Genomic DNA, 22,621 nt, shown 5'->3' with positions numbered 1-22,621 from the left:
GCATTAGATAATATTAGCATTGAATAACATAGCCTAACTTAACAGTAGCATAAGATAATATTAGCATTGAATAACATAACATAGCTTAACAGAACAGTAGCATAAGATAATATTAGCATTGAATAACATAGCCTAACATAACAGTAACATAAGATAATATTAGCATAGAATAACATAACATAGCTTAACAGAACAGTAGCATTAGATAATATTAGCATTGAATGGGTCCATGTCATTGGTTCGACAGCCCATTGGTTCGACATCCCATTAGTCCGACTGTCCGCGGTGCTGAACGGTTCGCGGCGGGCGTATGGTGCGCCGCGACCGGCTTGAGGCGGAGCAGGCTCACGGCTTATGTGTTTGTCACTTTCTTTTTCATTTTAACCCACACCATGATCTTTTCCTGACCCTAACCAAGTGTTTTTTGTGCCTAAACCTAACCAGACCTTAACCACAGGGCATCATGATGATTTCGGAACGGACTTCAGAACAATGAGTTTAATATGGTCGGAACAATGGGATGTCGAACCAATGGGCAGTTCCCCATTGAATAACATAGCTTAACATGAGAGTAGCATAGGATAATATTAGCCTTGAACATAGCTTGACATAACAGTAGCATAAGATAATATTAGCATTGGATAACATAGCAAAGCTTAACAAAGCAGTAGCATAAGATAATATTAGCATTGGATAACATAGCATAGCTGAACATAGCAGTAGCATAAGATAATATTAGCATTGGATAACATAGTATAGCTTAACATAGCAGTAGCATAAGATAATATTAGCATAACATAATATAACATGGCATGACTTGACTTGATTTGACTTAGCTTATCTTAGCTTAGTTTAGCCCAGCATAACGTGATTTATCTTAACATTGCTTAGCTTATTTTAGCATAATTTAGGTTAACATAGCTTAACATAATAATAGCATAAGATAATATTAGCATTGGATAACATAACAGTAGCATAAGATCATTTTATCATTGAATAACATAACAAAGGAAAACATAGCAAAGCATAGCTTAGCAAAACAGGAGCATAATATGACATAAGCATAAAATAGCACTAGCTTAGCATTGTATATATAAGCAAAAACATGATATAATGTAACACTGAGCCCAGCATAACATTACATAACATAAGCATGAACTAGCACTAGCTTAGCATTGCATATGTAAACAAAAGAAAACATAACATAACAGCATAGCATAACATGACGTAATAAAGCTTAATATTGGCTTAAAATAACATAGCATGGGTTGTAGGTATATGATAGACTTCTGATATTTTAATACCAGACATCTAAGTTTGTGTCCCGTGTTACGTGTTGTGTTACAACCGCCATTTCACAGTGACCAACATAATCATTCTTGACTGTAGTCGCCTCTCCATCAGTCATCCTGTGACTGACTGACACTTACGGATGTCTCCTTTCTCTGTTTGGCAGGTGAGGACTGATGAAATCACAGAGCACCCAGCCGAGCCCCTCCTGCGCTCCTGCGTCAGCACGGCTAGCATGAAGGTCAAGAACATGAAGAAGTAGGTGCTCCTTGTGACAGTGTTGCTGCTATTATGGGCTGTAAAACAGGGCTCTTATCCAGGCCAGTGAAATGAGGACCTATAAAATGATGGGCGGCAGCACAGACAAACGAGTCAGCCTGCTGCATCTCTAACACATAGGCCTAATCTCTCTTTCTTTTCGCTTTGCTTTTCTCTCCATCACAGTGTCAGTGTGTTGAATACTGATCAGGGGCTGTTGTGCTGTGTGTTTTTTTAAAGGCTGACGTTCCCCAGAGGTCACTTCCCTAGGTTGGCAGAGTGCGCCCATTTCCACTATGAGACTGTTGACTTTGGCAACGTTCAGGTGAGCCCTGGAAATACTCACACTGTGACCTCTGCAGCAGAGTTACTGTGTTTAGTAATTCTGTCTTTGGCTCAAGTTCAGTGGCCATTTTGGTGAATTACTCCGGAAATGCATCTCTCCTGAAATGGAATGTGGCAGTCGAATCAATATCCTTGTTTGTCTTTACTGGACAGTCTTTATTGCATTTTTCTCCTTGTTTCCTAAATGTCACATCAGAGCTGTTACCGTTTCATTTCTATCAGGAGACCTATAAAACTTTTCCAGAATATTACCCCACCATGCATAAATCATTATGTTTTCACCGCTACAGATTTTATTACTCCCATTCCTATTAAAACCATGATCCCATTCCAGCGGCGTGTTAATCCTCTGCATTACAGTATATTAATGTCAGACTCATGTGACCTGTAAACCTGTGATCCTTATTAGTTTGACTTAAGCACATGATGTCAACCAGTGAGTAAATGAGGTGCAGCAGTTTCCTGAATAGACAGCTGAGTCTATCCAGGAAACTGTAGGAGGTGAGTCATTTGAAAGTCAAAACCTGCTCTGACAAAGTAACAGGAGGTGTGGGAACAAAATGGTCATAGTTGAATGTAGTTGGATGTAAATGCTATGTTAAATATAATTTTCATGACATTGTATTCAAACCTTTGGGGGATTTCTTAGCAAGGCAAGCAGCTAAGCTCCAGGGATGGCAATGTCATTCTGTCTGTGTGTCAGTTGGTTCTCCACTGACTAAAATATCTCAACAAATATTGGATAGATTTCCAAGAAATTTTGTCCAGACATCTCCCCAGGCGGAATTTTGAATCCTAATCATTATGATACTCTCCAGACTTTTGCTGTTGTGCCACCATGAGGCTGACATCTTTGGTTAACTGTGAAATGTCCCAAACTATTTGATGGATTGCCAAGAAGTTTGGTCACAGGCATTAATGTGCCCCTAAGGATGAATTGGACGAAGTTTTCATTTTTCAAAATATCTGCAAGATTAATGAGATTCCCATCACCCCCGGCTATACATTATATTTAGTGCTAATTAGCAATTGCTAGCTGCTAACATGCTAAACTAAGAAAGTGAACATTTAAACATTATGGCTGCAAATCGAATTGAATACTTTTACTTTTTACTCATAGTAGGTACTGCAGCTGCCCTTACAAAGTACGTGCTGTTGCATGCAGTTTGCACACAATCAGGACATACTACTTCCTCGTAACATTTGGCCTTGAGCTTTAACCCTCTTGCTCATATAGGCTCTCCGTTACCTTGGAAATAAAACAAAATGGCATTGGCCAAGCCTGACAGAGATGGAGGTTAAACCAGGGAACTCTTTTAAGTTTAAGTTATTAACTAATAATACAACTACTATATAATAACATATTCACATCAGTAAGATTACATATGCATTTCTCTGTCATTGTTATTGTTATTTTTTTTGTTGTTGGTAATCTTTAAAATTATTTTGTTCACTTAAAAAATTAATTTCCTATTATTACAGTTCGACTGGTCATGCTGTCATCTGTCATTGTAGCTTCTGACAGCTGTCAACAAGCTGCTAGGCTGTCATATGTGTGGCTCAGTTGCTGTGACGCATCTTGCACCATGCTGAGGATTGTGGGTCAGAATAGCCAGAACAGCATGCTGGCTTGCATAGTGCAAAAAGCGATCAGATGCAGTAGAACATTAGTTCTTATTTCGTATTTTTGACATACTATATATTAGGAGTGGGGCGTATGTTCTAAATCTTTTTCTGGCATACTTAGTAGTTTGGTAGTATGGGTATTGGAACGCACAGTATACCTGCTAAACATCAACATGTTAGCATAGTTATTGTGAGCATGCTCCAAGCATCACTGTGTCAAAGTATAGACAAACAGTGCCACTAGCATGGCTGCACACTCTTGATGTTGTTTGAAATCTGCAAGTTGCAACATTGGCGCCAAAACCTGATTTCAAAATCCTTTGGTCAGGGACTTAATTATTATGGATATAATGACTCTCACCAGCCAACAAATGATTCGGACTGATAGTCTGAGAAGTATTTGTAAGTATATTTGCAGCAGTGATGAGAAGCAGTGAAGCACTAGTGGCTGCTCAGTCATGTGTGGAAGTGGCTGTTAACCGCCTGGTTAACCTCAGTGCAGTTCAGTTTGCTTGCCAGCAGAGTGCAGCAGTCGTCTGTCCACAACCAAAAAGCTGCCTATGGAGCTAAACACAAGAAGAGTGCATGAGCAGTGCATGCATGCTGTGTGGCTGCATCCCTACGTGTAGCGTTAATGGACTACAGTGCGGCGGGCTGGTCTGGACTTAAATCCCAGGGCGCTCTCTCTCTGTTGGGTAAATGTCCTGCTGTGGTTGCCGTGACTGTGATGGCTCCATCAGCAGAGTGGATGCAAGTGAAGCAGCACAACAGTTTCAGTGACCTTGAAAAAGCTCCACAGGGAGAGGGAAAGCCGAGCTGAGCTGGAAGAGAAATATCAGTCTGGGGAGACACTTGCACTGAAAGCTGTGCAGGCTGTCTGCAAACAAACATACAAGTGGACACATGCCACTGTGCAATCTGATTTATTTGTACTTCTGCGTGCTAATTTATTAATTTATTTTTACTTAATCTGACAGACGACTCTTTGTTCTTGCTGTATCTCCCATGATGCATTAGCCTTCCTCTGTATTCACAGACTGTAGCGACAGGAAGGGAGGGTGCTGATCAGGTCTCATGTATCCTAATCGCAGAATAGCACAAGGACAGCAGACTGCCTCTGTCTGCAGCCTGCCCGACTGATTCCTCCCCAGATTAGCTCCAGTCTCGCCTTGAGAGTGGAATGAACGAGAACTGTTTTGAAATGAAGAAGGGTCGTCTATCTGCCTTGTGCAGCTTTGCCTCTGTATGATGGATGAGCCCGTGCATCTATGTGTGCCGGTTGAGCCCATTTACTGGCAACTCCCCCCCTTTGTCACTGGAGAAAGGAGAGCGGTTAAGAGAGGGGGGAGGGTGACGAAGGCAGAGTACAGGAGAGGGAGGAGGGGGAAGAGATGGAAAGAGGGGGGTAAGACACACAGTGGGGAAGCATCCTCTTATCATATTTTCTGCTTTGAATGGAGCAATGAGCGCATGGTGATCCAAAGCCCTGTGAATGAGCATTTTTTCACGTAAGGCGGCAGGGGAGTAAGGAGCAGCATTTAAACTCGGTTCTCCCTTAGCTAAGATTTGGCTTGTTGGAGGAGCTCACTGAGGTCCAGGACTGCGGCTGCACACAAAGAGAGAGCCACTTCCTCCTGCTGTGGATGGATATCTGACGTGCATTAGTGGCAGGTAACCTGAATGTGCGGATTTTCGTGAATAAATGTCACGACACAGGTATTTTTCTGCAGGAAGGGTTGAAGTCTGAGCTGCGTTAGCGTGTTTTATTTTGAAGTAGAGTGGAGAAGTGGAGTCGTCTGGGAGGTGTGTGCATCATAGAGGAAGTGATGCTCAGGCATGCCACCAATGGAAACTGTTCTTGCTGCTATTTTTCTCTTTCATATGTTTTTTTAATTTTTATCAAGCAAGTATTTTGTTTCATTATAAATGGATTTTTGATTATTTGTAATTCTCTGCTTCCCATCATGCCTTTGGACTCCTGAACCCGTCAGTACATCATTCAGATGCTTAGTTTGGGCTTTTATTTCAAACAAATCCTCGCTCCTCCATTATGACTTATTCAAGAACATATTTCTCATTCTGCACCCTTTGTCAGTCTGGTTTGCTGTATTACTGTTGAGCAGTAACTAGGTCGCCATGTGTTGTATAACACTGCATCTGGATGAGTTGCTAACAGTTATAAATAACCAGAACTTCCCTTGGCTTCCGAGGCCTTTGAAGTCTCTTCTACAGTAATGTCTATCAATATATTCCCAAACTCCTGCGAGGCTTTGATCTTCCCAGTTTTGGGGCATATAGAATGTTGCCAACCAGTGAGATGAAGAAGAAGAAATATGTTCTAAATCTACAACGCCTCTGAGCGCTCATATCTGAGCAGTTAATGTATTATATATGTCGTGCTGCAGGATTTATGGTGAAGTGAGAATATGAATCAATGCGATGTTGGTGGCAGTGGAAATATACTGCACGTATTTATCAAATTATCATAAAGGCTGTCAACTGCAAAGAATCTGAATGTCTAAAAAAGTTATTTCACTCAATAAAAAGCATTTTTTTCAGGCATTACTTCCCATATTTCTTTGTTACTTGTGTTTTGAATGTTTGTAAACTCCAGCCTCACTGCTCGGTATGAAAGTGGTTTTACTATTTAATGGAAAAATGGGGTTTGGACATGATGTTCCTCTTGTATACCAGGTCACATACAGAGAGGTTGTTGTATTACACGCATCCATTATTTAGAAAGTCTCAATATTAGCTCCTGTGTCTCTCTTTTTTCCTTCCCTCACAGTTGGCCTTCGCAGAGGGGCAGAGTGAAGGACCGAAGGCTGGTCTGGACTCCAAAGAGCTGGTCTTTCTGGTCCAAATCACCTGCCAGGTACATTTATAAAACAGACTACATGATATAATGTCTCATGTGACTTTGTATTTGTTTTCCTCAGTTTCATGAAAGCTTTTTTCTCTTTGTCAGGGTCGAAACTGGCTGGTAAAGAGATCCTACGAAGACTTCCGGGTGCTGGACAAACACCTGCACTTGTGTATCTATGACCGCCGTTACTCCCAGCTCACCGAGCTGCCACGATACGACACATTAAAGGACACTGTTGAGGTGCAACAGAGCTACAGCTATCTCTGATCATAGATTAACATTTAGGATTTATCTGGTAATAAAATAGTCTGTTCTGTTGCATGTTGTGCAGAAAATTGTTTTATTGACAATCTTGTGTCTCCGTTCAGTCTGTAACCAAGATGCTGGCCACCTACCTGTCCCGCTTCTCCGTAATTGCCGACAACAAGATCAACTGTGGTCCAGTGCTAACATGGATGGAGGTATCTGTTCATCAGCTGCTTGCTTACACTTTCAGTTATTCACTCTCTAAAAATGACACCATTAAGTGGATTCAATATTTAATATTCAATATTAATTTTTAAGTAGTCCAGTTAAAGGAACAGTAAGACATTTTGGGGGGAATGCAGCTACTCGCCCAGAGTCATCTGATTTAAAAATCTGTTACAATTTCAAGGACATTAAAAGGTCATTATGGCCAAAGACTGGAGGACTCACATTGAAGACATGTGAAAATACAGTTTAGGATTAGTTATGTGTTCTATGTCTGAATATACAACTGCGGGACATCCTCATCGTGATGCCAGGTTGGTGCACAACACTGCGGCATGTGTGGCACCACTCCGCATCCAGAGATGCTGTGCAGAGGTGGGTTTGTGTGGGTGTGCCAACTCTTGTTGAGGAGTTGTTTGTTTGTTTCCTTCTTATTGTTCTTTTTTAAAGGTCTACCATGCAGGATTGTTTATTACTGTTTGTATACACGCTTGCGAGTGAAATTAAAGGAAAGGCCAAGCACAGATTCACTTTTGTTTGGTGTTTCGCCTCGCTATATTTGCGTTTCTTCTATGCTGCGTCTATTGGAGGTGTGCAGCTTACAGCCTGGCACCTAGTCACGACCTCACCTAAGCGCTGTGGAGGTACACACCTATAAACATCCTGAACACAGAAAATAAGTAGAAAATGAGAAAATACAGGCAGAGGGCAGAGTCTCTGCAGGAAAACACACTGCCAAACACTTCTGTTGGGTCTTAAGGGATGATTGAGAGGGATTACTTTTGTATGAATCTGTACGAGTCTGCATTGTTTTTTAGGAAAGTCCTGCATTGTATACCTTCAAATAATAAGGTGGAATAGAGATAGAAATTAATTGGATGGAAAAGATTGTATTGCTTTTTGGTTCAGTTCCTTATAAGATCCCGTATTGATTCAGATTCAGACAGTTCAGATTCCTTTTACCGTCATTTTTAATGATGAAACATAAAAATCTGCAAAATTAAAAGTTCTCAGTGCAGTGAAATCATTCAGTGAATAAATAGAACAATAAATCAATCTCAAATAGAAGCTACTAATAAGGCCAATAAAGTGCAGGGAAAGAGAGTGCAGTCGACTATGTCAGATCATGTGTGCTACAGTTCAACAGTCTGATTGCTGAAGGCTAAAAACTGTTCCTCAGACGTGTTGTCCTGCAGCGGATGCTCCTGAACCGTCTCCCTGATGGCAGGAGAGAGAAGAAACTGTGGGAGGGATGAGAGGAGTCCTGATTCCTGATCAATTTTCTGGTTCTCTGCATTATTATAACATAGCATATTTACCCTTGAGAAAAACAGACTGTTTGGTTGGGAAGCAGTGGCACTCGAGCAAAGTCTGTGAATGCATCCCTGGAAATTAAGCCCATGTTGTGTAGGAAGATGCTTCATTATATCGTTGGTGTTTCCACTCTTACTTGAAACGATCATCTTACAGTTAGTATGAGCAGCACTGTCGAGATCTTTCTTTTTGAAATGAAGCCATGTTTTGGGCTGTTTGTTCCTCTCTGCCAAGACTCCTTCTCGTTGCAAGTGTTCAGTAGATTTTCCTTCACCAAGTCCTATTTTAAATGATGGTGAAATGGGCACTTTGCACATGCATATTGTTTTGCTATGCACGGCTGTCAGAAATATATGCCAGCATCAATAAAAGCACTTGATAAACTCGAGGCCATACGGTTTTAATCGGTCAAACAATTTGGAACTGGTCTCGATTCTCATACCTTATATGTGTCTTCTTTGGTGAGATTGGAGATGTTTTTAAAATCCAAAAGCCAATGCAATATAATGATATGATTGACTAGGCAAGCCTTGAGTAAATACCAGGATTGATTACATTAATAAAACCACACTATACACAGTAACGTCATTCATGTGAAAAACACCCATATCACTTGTCTCCCTCTGTCATTCTAAATAAAGCAACAGCAGCTGCTTCTCCCAGCTTCCAGTCTTTGAGCTGAGCTTGGCAACATGTCTAAGTCTTGACAAGAAATTTCTTTAAGTGTTGCTGATGTCTTTACTTCCTTTTCCAGATCGACAACAAGGGGAACCATCTGCTGGTGTCTGAGGAAGCCTCAATCAACGTCCCCGCCATTGCTGCTGCTCACGTCACCAAGCGTTACACGGCCCAGGCCACAGACGAGTTGACCTTCGAGGTAACCTCTGTTATATAAGCTTAACAGAAACACGTTCTCACATGAATCAATCATTTCTTTAATCTTTGAGCAGAGTCATTGCCACTGGATGTTTTGCATATGCATATTCATGATCCCATCCTAATGCCTTTTTAATGTGCTCAGCTGCGATCAGATTTTATTCTCATCATCACACTCTCTGTGACCCAGGTGGGGGACATTGTGTCAGTCATAGACATGCCTCCCAAGGAAGACACAGGCTGGTGGCGAGGGAAACACGGCTTTCAGGTAAATCATCTGCTATGCTTCATTCACACTGATGATTAATAGAGAACAATGACAGAACAACTTGTCTTCTCTGCCAGTGATGACGGAGCTGTGATTTAAGCCACAGGGAAACCAACACAGAGGCGTTTTTTTAAAGCTTCAGCTATGTGACGTATTTCCAAGTAAATTAAGAGAAGAGAGGGATTTAAGACAAATCCTATAGAGTTGATTGGAACGCTTGAAAGTGGGCAAACACACTGTCAAGCTGTAGAGAGATACAGTGCTAAGGATCTCATCCTGTGCTGTTAGATCAGACGGAGGGGGAGGAGGAGGAGGCTGAAATGAATAAATTAGACCTCAGCTATATTACTTGGAAGTGTTATTGCCAGCTGAAATCCAAACACAAATCTCCTGCTAAAATATTTCTATACTAGCTAACCATCATGATACGATGATATATTGATTCTCAGACAACAATGTGATACTTTCTGATATCACAAAGTATGTCACAATATGATTTTAAGTCAATTAAAGGGCCTGCGATTGATATGAGACAATATCAGATGCCCATTTAACACAATCATTTACAGAAGAACAGGCCACCCTTTCTTTTTTTGCATTTTTGCCATAAAATAAACAAAGCAAAACAAAAAAAACAACAAAAAACAAACATAAAACATGGCTATAAAAAAGTAGATAGCTATATGGAATAAAACAGCTGTTTTTTTTTTAGTCACCATTATCAACTTAAACACTTTTAAATTGCATAAATTAGATTAGCGGCTAGTGGACTTTTCCTCTACTCATAGCTTAACAAATTGCATATATTATATTTACCTTGTCTTACTCACAGTTTGTCTCTGCATCGTCAAACAGAAGTGCACGGTTGAATTTTAGAATGAATTCACGTTTCTTTTTTTAGCCTAACATTGTTGAATCAAAGCAGCTCATATGCTCCAGTGACAGCAACAACTTACCCAGGAGGGGAGAAAATATTCTCATTGTCTTTGTCTTGGCTGCTTGTCATTATCTGCCTGGCGCCGTGTGACAGTGACACAGATGCGCCATGGGAATTCCTGTATAAAGGAGTGTGTAAATGATGATATTAATCAGTGCTTTTACTTTGCATCAGTGATTTTGGATCATTGATCACTGAATTGATATGATCCAGATCGATGGATCGTTATATCCCTTTAGCAAACGGCTAAAGTTTTACAGGAAGAGCAAAGAAACAGGTTCTGACATAAAATACACTCGATCATTTAGCAAGAGATAAATTAATAATTATAGAAGTATAATTAGGAGTCCAGGAACTTTATAATGAGAGATAAAGACACACTGCTTTGTTTACACTGAGGTTATTTAAGCTGTTTTCTATAATCACAATAGCAAAAAGCAGCCAGTTTGTCACAGCATGTGAGCGACACCCCGAGATGCTTTGCACAATAAGAATGCAAACCAGCTATTTTCAGCCCGAGGCAGCTTGTACCCTCATGCTTACTGACCTCTTTCTCCACCTTCACCCTGCTACAGTCTGCCACGGCACTAAACACCCCCAGTGGTCCTTTTGAACTTACAAGTGTATCACTGGCTCTGTCTCTCTCGTCTTTACGCCGCTCATCCTCCTCTCTCTACCTGCAGGTTGGTTTCTTCCCCTGCGACTGTGTTGAGCTGATAAATGACAAGATTCCCCCCAGTGTTCAAAGCTCAGTGCCAAAGCCAGGTACTCTTCAGTGTGTGTCTGTCCTTCTGCTTGATGATTTATTTAAGACTTGCTCCCAGGATGCGAGACGGATTGATTTAAAGTGGCTGCTGTGTGTGTGTGTGTGTGTGTGTCATGTTAATCAGTGTGTAAGAAGCATGGGAAGCTGGTAACATTCCTGAGGACTTTTATGAAGTCTCGACCGCCGCCTCAGAAGCTGCGGCAGCGCGGCATCCTCAGAGAGCGAGTGTTTGGCTGTGACCTGGGGGAACATCTCCACAACTCAGGACATGAGGGTAAATTATTCCTACAATGGCTTCTTTTTTTCCTCCTATTTTCTGTCTGTCTGTGTAATTCTTACCTGCTGGCAGTTCACACGGAAATGTTTCACATTTTCAAATCGTAAATACCCCGAGAAGGGATTACCCAGTGAATCTGCTGCCTGTATGGGGGATACATTTCTGTGATGTTTGATGTGAATTGAGTCTGTGGTGTGAATAACCAGCCAGCAGGATGTGTTTCTGTATTGATTCTTGTAGATTTGCCAAAAGCTGTGTCATTTCATTTTTGTTTTTTGTCAGGTATGTTGAAATGCCTGTGGTGATAGAGGCAACGATCACATTAATTTCAGCCATTTATGACATGTTTATTTAAGCAGGTGACTAGATTAAAGCTACATGGGTACCTCCAACACATTGTCACAGGTGTTATATGTCAGTAGGCTTGGATTTTCGGGGGTGGGGGGGTTGGGGGGGGGGTTATTTAGAACATGTGCATTTGTCCCCTGAATAAAAACATGAAAGTAGCAGAAGACTTTAATTCTAACAATATTATAGACAGTGGTTAGCACTGTCACCTCACAGCAAGAGGGTAGGGGAGCCCTTCTGTGCAGAGTTTGCATGTTTTCCCTGTGTCAGCATTGGTTTTCTCTGGGTACTCCGGCTTCCTCCCACAACCCAAAAACATGCAGGTTAATTGGTGACTCTAAATTACCTGTAGGTGTGAATGGTTGTCTGTCTCTATGTGTCAGCCCTGTGATAGTCTGGTGACCTGTCCAGGGTGTACCCGGCGTCTTACCCAATGTCAGCTGGGATAGACTCCAGCCCCCTGCGACCCTCGACAGGATAAGCGGTTACGGAGAATGAATGAATGAATACTGTAGACATTTACACCATATCTTTGCACAAGAATTTTCCCCACAATGCAGAATTAGGTGTTTGATGCTCAGAATTTTCTGGCAGAGGACAGGCAGTATCCCCTGTGATGTTGAAACATAACCTACACCCTTGTATTTGCTTCTGAGGGGCTGTAGCTACCATTGAGGACACTGATGTCCTCTGCATTTACAGTCTACAATAAAGATAAAACCTTATGAATTCTTATGGTAATTCTTCGGTCCATACTGGAAAAAAATCTTAGACATCAAGAATAAATTCATAATATTATAAGAATAAAGTTGTAATTGAACTAAAGTCATGTCATATCATTTCAAGAACAAAGAAAAAAAAGTCATAATATTATGCAATTAAGAGAAAAGAAGTCACAAATTAAGGCCAGAAAATCAGCAAAAAAAATCAATGAATAAAATATCCTACGGAGCCCCTGGAGTCCCAGATAAGATATTTTTAACTTGTGTGCACAAGATAATTTACTGACTTTATTACTTACTCATTATGAAATGATTTATGACTTACTTCTGGCTCATCGACTTATGAGTATATGTAAAATTTTGGCTTATGGTTTTCTTGCCTCTGGTTTCTATGAGTTGGAATTAAGAAGGTATAATCAAGTTGTTTTAGTTTTTGGTAAATGTCAGAGGCCTGGAAAGGTAGAATACTTTTCAAAAAAAAAAAAGTCTGGAAAAAAATATCACTTTGTGTAAAAGAAATGTTTTCCATTAATCATCGCATGACCCCTCAGATTTATCTTACAACCCTCTAACATCAACTGAACTGATAATGGTTTCCTGAATGTGATTTGGGCAGAATTGAACGGCAGAGGTTACACACAGGTTGTTGTATTACAGCATGTTCCAAATATATAGTGAGAGGAACTTTCCTTGCTAAAAAAATCTCACTAGATGAAAGCACAGTGATCACAGAGCACTACGTCTTGATCATGTTTCAGCCTCTCACGTCTCTCCACTGTCTCCTGTAGTCCCGCAGGTTGTTAAGAGCTGCGCTGAATTCATAGAGAAACATGGAGTTGTGGATGGAATCTACAGACTGTCTGGGATCTCCTCCAACATCCAGAAACTAAGGTTTGTGCCCATATTGTTCATCATATTGATTAGACATCTAATAGATAAACAAATGTATCAGTAAAATAGCTTTAACTAAGCTCACTATCATCATGATGGATGCTGTTTCTGAGCTTCTCCTGAAATCCATCTAACACAATGTGAGTCAAGCTGTGCAGCTTTGCAGCTGTAATGATTTCTCATCTATTCTGTGTTTGCCAGGAGGAATTCATGAAACAAACTCTCATTAGCAGATGAATTGGGGAGGCTCGTAATCTAATGTGGTTGTTGACAGCCAATCGAAAGGGATTTTTTCTCACATGAAAAACTTGTCGATCGTTGCCACATCACATCGAGATGTTTTTAGGAAATTATACATATCTTGTGTCTTGTTGATGCATCTCACAGTTTATACTTGTGCTGTTAAAAAAAAATTGATAAAGATTTGTGGGGTGGTTCATTTTGTGTTGTGTTGAAACCCCCGACCGCTACATCCTTTAGTGCTGTACTCTGTCTTCAGCCATTTAATGCTTCCACTCAGATGCAACAACACATTGCTAGTATACACACAAAGAACACAGGAACTATGAAACAGTTAGAGTCAGAAATGGTGCAACACTAGCTCCTAAAATTAGATTTTAAAATTGTAACCCATGTGTTGTGATATGTATCGTAACATCAGATTCTTGCTAATACACAGTCCTAGTTTATACTCACAAAGAGTATTTAAGGACCTTCCTCTTTGCCTGTTTATTTCAGTAGGTACATTTACATGGACCCTGATATTCCACTAATAAGAAGAATAATGGTCCAGTCAGAATAAAAATTCCTCATTAGACCACCTCAGTGAGAAGAGTCGGACCCAATCAGGTTTAGGGGGATGATGTAATTCTTTGATAATCTGTTCAATAGGACAATATTTGCACCGAATAACCCTGTAAATGCTTAATGCAATTGTTTCTCTCTGGTTGGAATAAATATATTCTTTCTGTGCATAGTTATCCCGCGTGGGAGTAAAAGTAGGTGACACACATGTTGCAACAGCTGTTTCTACGTGCCTCCTATTTCTCATTTTGACAGACAATTGCTACAGACTGTAGCTACCATTGTGGACACTGATGTCCTCTGCATTTACAGTCTACAATAAAAATACAAACCAAAAAAGAGTATATTTTATAGGGTATTTAGGTGTATTGAAGTGTTTAGGGGACATCTGAAATTCATAGTAACAGAAAATAACCTGGGCTACACTTTCGTTGCTACTAAATTGTATTAATAAGCTGAACCACTTCTTCTCCCTCTATAGTTTATGTATTAAGTAAATTTATAGTTGTCATTAACGTTCTCATTTTCTGTTATTTTTCTGGCAGATTAGATGCTTCACAGCAGGCAAAACCACTTTGTGCAAGTCAAAATAGTTTTACTCTGATGAAATGCTTCAGGGCTTGTAAACACACATCTTAACTGATCACTATATTTAGCGTCCATGTAAACAGTTAAGTTGGAATCTCCAATTATATTTACTCAATCAGACTGAGGTAATAATATCCATGTACCCGCAGTGACTGTTGAATAATAAATGATAATACTCGTTAAAAAATAAAAATAGTGTTGAAACGCCCTCCTTGTTTTTGTGTGTTCGTACTGACAGATGGGCCGTAGGATGACTCCCACGCTGTTCTATCTTCTTCCTTCTATCTCTGTCTAGGCACGAGTTTGACTCAGAGCAGATCCCAGATCTGAGCAGAGACGTCTTCAGACAGGATATCCATTCAGTGGGTTCCCTGTGCAAGCTGTACTTCAGAGAGCTGCCCAACCCTCTGCTCACCTACCAGCTCTACGACAGATTCTCAGTAAGGACCGGAGCTGTGGAAATGGGGCAGGGACTGGGGCATGACGGTTAAGCATTGTGGGGAGAAAAAGCCGCAGAAGACGCACATCCTGTTACTCAGTGACGATCAAAGAACTGGGGGAGACAATGAGAAATTTTCTGCTCGGCTTTAAGTGCGGTTTAAAAACGGGGTCATTGCATTACTCTGAGCTCTCTAGGAACAGCAGGGGATGTGCACGCTAAAACAGAATAGCAGATTAAGGGAACCGAAACACTGGCTGCTCTGGATATGAAAAGGGGGAAAAAGAGAGCGGGACTGTTAAGGCAACTCCCTCTGCTGTGATTATCAGCCTCGCAGTGATGTGCGCTTTATCCTCTGTCTTCACAGGAGGCCGTGTCTGCAGCCACAGATGAGGAGAGGCTGGTCAAAATCCACAATGTCATCCAACAGCTGCCTCCTCCACACTACAGGTCAGGTTTAAAGCTCACTGTTGCACTCTGGTGGCTTCAAGTGGAATTGTTTGATCTTTAGAAAAGGACTTTAAAACAAACTGTTAGTGCTGTGATGCTTATTTTAATAACATTTCTTTTTACTTATGTCTCAGCCACATATAAAACCATGCTCTGAAATATGAAATTTAGGAGGACAGCAGTGTTAGATAACTGATATAACCCTCTCTATGACCCAGGATTGACCTTATCCACTGTTCAACATGAAATATATATAAAACATTTGCCTTTCTTTACCTGCAGGACTCTGGAGTACCTCATGAGACACCTCTCCCAACTGGCCACCTTCAGCTCCGTCACTAACATGCACACGAAAAACCTTGCTATCGTCTGGGCGCCTAATCTCCTCAGGTGACTCTCAGTCTAAATGTATGGCTGCATGCAAACTGTCAAACCGGCACCGACAGCGCCATCATTGCAATTTCCGTCTGGTGTTTCTGTGACAGTGAACTGGGGCATGTCTCCGTGGTCCAGAGCCGTGAAATAGGTTGTGCTGTTCTGTAACTGTGTTTCAGGTCCAGACAAATCGAGTCGGCCTGTTTTAGCGGCACAGCGGCGTTCATGGAGGTGCGTATCCAGTCAGTGGTGGTGGAGTTCATCCTCAACAACACTGAGGCTCTCTTCAGCACCAAACTTAATGCCATCATACGTGAAAGCACAGGTAGGTCAAACTAGAAACTAAATAACATGTGTTTTGAGGTTAAACACACATCTCTAAGACAATCTAAACATTTCAGGTAACAACACCTTATCCAGGCCCAAGTCCCTGCTGGTTTGCTCCCCATCCACAAAGTTACTGTCTCTGGAGGAAGCCCAGGCTCGCACTCAGGCACAGCTGGGCTCCCCGGCCACCACCCCCTGCCTCACCCACAGCGACTACATCGAAGTTGGGGAGGGACCTGGAGCTTTGCTCGGCAAGTTCCACACAGTCATCGAGCTCCCGGTGGAGAGGTAGTTTTATGGACCGATGATCAGTCCTACTTTTTATTGATTATGTGAATTCTTCTGCTTCGTGAGCCTGAGTGAACATGTCATCATTTATGATTTGAGCTGTTCTGGCTTAATGCTTTGCAGTGCATGTGATTAGTTACACTTTGTAGTGCCTAAATAATTACTTGTTCAATCAATTAGTAGATTAGCAGACAATGTTAAAACATAAAAAGACAACTTTGGTAGTTTATTAATCTTGTAAGTCATTAGTTAAAGAGATATGTTGCCGGTTTTCAATCAGCTTTGTGTCACAACAATGTGGGCAGTATGTGTAAATGAACTGTGGTAAACTTCGCTCCATCTTACCAGCACCCACATCTCCCTGCTCATCTCTCAGCTCAAACACCCTGGATGACGGATTTTGTGTCATCTGGCAGATTTTCACTGACTCTAGAGCTGTTGCTCACACTATAGATTATATTTACACTTTTGTTACATGCCTGCTACCACAGACACAAAGAGCATAGACGCTGATCAAGAGCGACCTGCCCCTTTCCTTCTCCTAAACTCAGACCAAACTGAGATCAAATATGAACCAAGATTCTGTTGCCTGTTTCTCAAGACACTAAAATGTCTCCAGAAACATATATCAGCGCACTGTTTGGCTGTAATATGAGAATTTGCGAACAGGAGGTAGGCACCAAACGGTTTCCTGTGTTGCAGAAACACAGGCTGAAAAAACTGAGATTTAAACGGTAAAACTAAGCAGTGCTGATCAAATATGAACCATCCCAGTTTTACGAAAAGACCATCTTTCCAGCAGTGAACTACTCTTACAGCAAAAACACATATAAAAAAGCTAACATTTGTTTGTTACAGCTATTAAAATGTGTCATGTGTGAGAAAAGTATTTAATGATGTCACCTTGGGCATTAAATTCACAGTTTCTGGACATTTTTTCACTAAACACAAAATCAGATTAAAAATGTTTAAAATACTTGCTAGTAGCAGCCCTAATGTGTTCTTGTCATTTGTATTTATTTCTGCTGGTGTAAGATAACTGGCACTTTTGTTACATGAAACAGAAAGCATTAAAGACAATTTGTCTCTTGTTTTGTAGCAGCAAGCGGCCTCCTGTTAAGGCTAAGAAGTCTCCCGTGGGGAACTGGCTCTCCTTTTTCCACCTGGGCAAGTCCCACTCTGTGTCCAAACGTAAACTGAAGCGACACCCCAGCGAGCCTAACGAGATAAAGAGCATTGCACTGCCAGGTTGGATCACATCTGCTGATACACAGCCAGAAAACATAAATCTCTTGCACTTGTTCCTTTCAAAAGCTTCTGTATTAATAAAGTTGAATTTTTCAGTTTCTTCAACTAACACACTTCAGTGTGTTGGAAATATTCTCCTCAGAGGTGGTGAGGATTCATTATGTTGAGAAAAATAATTTGCTGTGAAAACGTTTGCAGGTGGAAGAGGAGATAGCGGCACATTGCGCTCGACGAAAAGTGAGGAATCTCTCACCTCTTTGCACAATGTGGAAGGTAATAACTTATGGAAAATGTGGTTTATTTTATCTGTTTTTCTGTGTCTACAGAGAGTTGGGTCTAAACATGCATGTGTTTTCTGTCATCTCAGGGGAACCTCCCAGTTACCGCCCCCGCAGACCTCGTTCCACTAGTGAGGCCATGTCTGGCATCTGTAGAGACAACATGCGCAACACTAGAAGTAAAGATGACCACAAAACCCACCCGCTCAATGGGAATCATAATGGTGCTGATCGTGTCCACAGCGCAGTATGCGTTTCACCTCCACACCAGGAGGACGATCTTGATCTTTGCCCGCCAGCTGCAGGCATCTATAGTTTGGACTTTGACCCCATGTCTTTTCAGTGCAGCCCACCAGCAGCGACGCCTGGGCTGCAGCACAACAAAGACGGAAATAAATGGAAGAAAAACGCAGGTTGTTCCAGTGAATCAGAGCCCATCTCCTCCCCTAACAACAACATTAGCGGCTATCAGTCTCCAGATATTAGCCCTGTCCTCGCTAAAGGTGGGAAGAAAGTTACCTCCAAGCAGCTCTCTCCTAAACTCAGGAAGAAATCATTTAAGACACAGGCAGATGTTCAGAATGCATCAGCCTCTCCTCCTCCTCTTCCTTCTTCTTCCCCCCCACGGGAGATGTGTGAAGCTCCACTGGCAGATGGAAAGGAGCGGAGAGCGCCCTACCCACACTGCAGCCCACTCAGCACAGCGAGCCAGGCGTCAGCCCTGACTGACCTCAGTCAATCTGCACAGAACCTGCCTGATCCAGGTCAGTACCACTCCTCTTTAACACCATACATAATATTCTCCACATATAGTTAGTTCTATTTAAATAATAATGCACTCTGTAGTTTCTTATGAAAGCTTTTTTGTCTTTTCCCATCATGTCTTACCATAGCTTTGTTTGTCCTGTCATACTGTAGCGTTGTTTGTCTTATCCCTCCCCAGGAACAGATAGACTTATGAGTTCAGTGTCTGTTCTCCCTCCTCACCCTCCCTTGACGAGTGCTGCACGCAAGCTGGCTTTGGCTCTGGCTGAATCTGCCCAGAAGGCCAGCAGTGGCTCCCAGAGAAGACACAACGTCCCATCGCACCCTCACCAGAGACAGGAAGCTCCTCATGCCCAGGACAGACCACCCCGGCCCTCTGTTCTCGATCTTAAAGTGTACCCTCAGGAGTACAGCGGCCCTCATGTTTCCCAGTGGCAAACATCAGCTCAAAGCCCTGTGGAGAGCCACTGCTGCCCTCATCCTGTTCATTTCCTCCCTGCGCACCTCGGCTCAGAGCCGTTGCAGGTCATTGATGGACAGGAAAGCATGTGCAATTTCACACCTAATGTCAGCCCGCTCGGGTCAGGGAGTTTGGATGAAGGCAGCTCGGAGAGGAGAGACTGCAGGGAGGAGAGGGAGCTTAGAGATGCCACACAAGCAGAACCCACCTATCAGAGCGTTGGCGTTTCAACACCCACCCAGCCTGTCTGCTCTGCTCCGAGCCCGTCAGCTTCCCCTGTATATGTGAACACCGACTCTATCAATGTATTTAATTTCCGTGCTGTTCTGGCGGAGACCTCCATGCCTGCCTCAATCGAGGAGGTCATTCCACGTCCATTACAGCCCCCCTCAGCCCATCACTACAGCCCAGAGGAAGACAGACCTCTGGGCCTGGTTGAGGATGTCTACAGCAATCATCATCATCGGCCGATTCAAACAGGACGAATGCCTGCACCTCACTGCCCTCGGCCCGATGCTCTGCCGCATCACCTTATGGGCCAGAAAAGCATATACAGGCAGTCCTCTGAGGGCCGCTACAGCACTTTAGGGTTAAGGCACCCTTTGTCACCTCAATACAGACGTTGCCACAGAGATGAGCACCTTATGAGTGGCTGCCACAGGCAACAAGGCCAATGGCAGAGGTCAGATGATAGAATAGTCGGGCACCCGGCCATCCGGAGGGCTCGCTCCTTCCACACGCCTCAGATTAGTCATTACGAGCTGGCAGAGACAGAAGTCCTGCCCCCTGACACCATGTTTTATGTCGAACAGACGTCAAGCCAGGAAGCGCCCTATCAGAGGCTGATTCAGACCGGCATCCACCCTGTCCGATCGCAGTTTGAGAACACACATGCTGACTATCGTTACAGCCCCTATTCTGATATGAACCCAGTAGAAGGCTCCCACTATTATGTAGAGCCCTGCCGGCAAAGCGGTGTCCGACATAGTCAGTCTTACACTGTGCGTTCCACAAGGGAAAGTGGACAATCGGATTACTATAACTACTCTCCACGCCATGTTCCTCCTGTGAACAGGGAGCTTTACATACAAAGCAGGGACACTGTCGTTTACGAGGCTAGAGATGCAGAAGTTTTTGAAAGAGTTGTGTATCAACCATTCAAGCAGGAGAGCAAAGCCAGATCTAAAAATACAGTTGTGTCTCCTCATGAGAGCCATGTCTCACCGACCGACACAAGAAACCGAGACATAATGCACACAAGAAGCAAGTCAGACCCTGGAAATGCCTGCCTCCTCTCCACCAACAGGACAGAAAGCCCAAATGTTGTGGTAGCGACATCCCCAACTTCCCCGAGGTCTCAACAGGCAAACCCTGAGGTCACCAGGCAGCAGTATGGTCAGCGGTCAAGTGCTGAGCCGGGACCATCCAGGCGGATACAGATCAAAGAGTGCTCCTTGCAGCAACCACCACTGCGCAAAGTCCCCTCACTTCCAGAAAGGGGTTGTCCTAACCTCAAGAGCATGGAGCACAATAACAGAAGCCACGCACAAGGTCACGACCAAGATCGATTCATGATGACCAACGCTGTCAACAGCTACTCCGGCAATGTGAAACCCAGCATCCTGAGGAGATCGGGGAGGTCACAGAGCACCAGAGAAAATCGGCACTACTATCATTACCCCGCCAAATCCCCTCTGGATCCTGAACATCTGGGATCTTTTTCCACTCAGCCCAACAGAAGGACTCAGAGCACTAAAGTCAGGCCCACACAATATGACCACAAGGAGGGGTATTACGCAGCACCCAGACCTAAACCCACAAGATCCACTAAAGCCATGGCCGGATATTTACCCGGCCAGGGCTGCATGTCTCCCCGCGGGCACAGACTGCTGTCCAAGGCTCTGGGTCATGAGGCTTTTTATCATGCTGCACTGAGATCAGAGGCCGGGGTCTATGACTGATTCTGACCACTGGTTTTATCCGATTCCACATCGGGGCCAAAGGAGAACAGCACTTTATCCTCTGCCAGACCAACAGACTGTTGTGTTGAAAGTGTGTTTGTTTTAACTGTCAGGAGCTGCTAAAAAGTGTGAAGTGAGGCTGCTGCTGGGGATCATACCGTCGCCATCAGTGGTAGTTTCATAGTTTTGCTTTTGAGGGAGCTCAAAGGGAACAAGTGACTCGTATGCAGATATTGTCTTAAATTTATTTGAAAGTAACACTAAGAGAGGCATGTGTGAGAAAACGATGGCTTATATATTTTATTTAATGTCTAAACAACAAGAGATGCCAAGCTAAAGTAACTGGTTTTATTAATATGATTTCAGTATAGGAATATGTATAAAATAACATTCATTTTAAATGTAATATATTTGTATAAATAACACACTGCTAACATGTGGCCAATGTACTGTACATTTTGTTTTCTATTCTAGTCTGCTCAGACTTCAACAAGCACTTTTGAGGATAATGGTGTATGAAACACATTGTCTTAATGTGGTGTACATGAAGCCTCTTGATATACAGTATATATTTTTTTCTGTAAGAAACAGCTTGCTCCGAATCATCGTTAAATACTAAATTCGCACTTTTGGGGGGTGAAACGGAAGATAACCTCATGGTTTCTAACTTTATACCTTTCTTTTTTCTTTATCACACATTGTATAATGCAATCTTAACATAACAACGAGTGCTATGATTTCTGTTAAGGTCAAAGCTTCCATGGTGAAATATGCTACATATACAGTAAATGCAATTTAGTTCCTTCAGTTAGGTGGAAAGGTGTATTTTGTATGGCATTGTGGTTTTGTCATAAAAATGAAACATTTCTTTCCTCTTTTAGGGAACTTTTAACAATGTGGTGTTTTACATGAAATATGATGTTGTTTTATTCATTAAAGAAGCCGTTTCAAATCCAAACATGTAGATGAGGATATTCTGTTAAGACATGTTAAATGCGTTATTTTAGTGAGAGTCTTAAAAAAATAAAGATATATTATCAATGCTTATAGTTTGTTGAGCTCTTGTGTCTTAGATATGTTTTAGAGAGAATTAGATGTATATATTTACCTTTGTCTTATCACCCCTCAAAAGACAAGCCTACTCCACTTACTAACACTAACTCAGACTTTAGATGGACACCCCAAAATTGTCTTCATCATGGCTATCTTCTTCCTCCAATTAATCCCTCTCCAAATCGTCGTTAAAATCCGCAGGCATAGGCCATGGTGGTGGGGAAATGTCTGCGACAACAGAGAGCAGGCTATCCTCATGGCTGTTCTGCATCTTGAGCTAGTAGCTGCTGTCAAACTGAAATTAAGCAGGGGTGTAATGCGCATTTGGTG

The 22,621-nt window shown here is 42.3% G+C and overlaps 1 protein-coding gene across 2 annotated transcripts in view; it reads left to right on the top strand.

The window, feature by feature from the left end:
- The window catches only part of arhgap32a (Rho GTPase activating protein 32a), a 35,492-nt gene extending 13,209 nt beyond the window's left edge, over positions 1–22,283 (top strand). Inside the window, exons 4-22 of one of the 2 annotated variants that reach the window (XM_033631625.2) lie at positions 1,457–1,548; positions 1,789–1,873; positions 6,308–6,394; positions 6,488–6,625; positions 6,754–6,846; positions 8,925–9,047; positions 9,237–9,314; positions 10,935–11,016; positions 11,142–11,291; positions 13,153–13,255; positions 14,943–15,087; positions 15,454–15,536; positions 15,819–15,926; positions 16,091–16,236; positions 16,313–16,526; positions 17,629–17,774; positions 17,973–18,047; positions 18,142–18,816; positions 18,996–22,283. In XM_033631625.2, the coding sequence (XP_033487516.2) occupies positions 1,457–1,548; positions 1,789–1,873; positions 6,308–6,394; positions 6,488–6,625; positions 6,754–6,846; positions 8,925–9,047; positions 9,237–9,314; positions 10,935–11,016; positions 11,142–11,291; positions 13,153–13,255; positions 14,943–15,087; positions 15,454–15,536; positions 15,819–15,926; positions 16,091–16,236; positions 16,313–16,526; positions 17,629–17,774; positions 17,973–18,047; positions 18,142–18,816; positions 18,996–21,238 (4,866 nt within the window). In that variant the 3' untranslated portion in view covers positions 21,239–22,283. Of the gene's footprint in view, positions 1–1,456; positions 1,549–1,788; positions 1,874–6,307; positions 6,395–6,487; positions 6,626–6,753; positions 6,847–8,924; positions 9,048–9,236; positions 9,315–10,934; positions 11,017–11,141; positions 11,292–13,152; positions 13,256–14,942; positions 15,088–15,453; positions 15,537–15,818; positions 15,927–16,090; positions 16,237–16,312; positions 16,527–17,625; positions 17,775–17,972; positions 18,048–18,141; positions 18,817–18,995 lie in introns of both variants that reach the window. The other variant, XM_033631624.2, reaches the window with a different exon arrangement.
- The last annotated feature ends 338 nt before the right edge of the window (positions 22,284–22,621 follow it).

The sequence above is a fragment of the Epinephelus lanceolatus genome, chromosome 4 (genome assembly GCF_041903045.1).
Source record: "Epinephelus lanceolatus isolate andai-2023 chromosome 4, ASM4190304v1, whole genome shotgun sequence".
Lineage (NCBI taxonomy): Eukaryota > Metazoa > Chordata > Actinopteri > Perciformes > Serranidae > Epinephelus > Epinephelus lanceolatus.
This window is presented reverse-complemented; position numbering and strand designations above follow the sequence as displayed.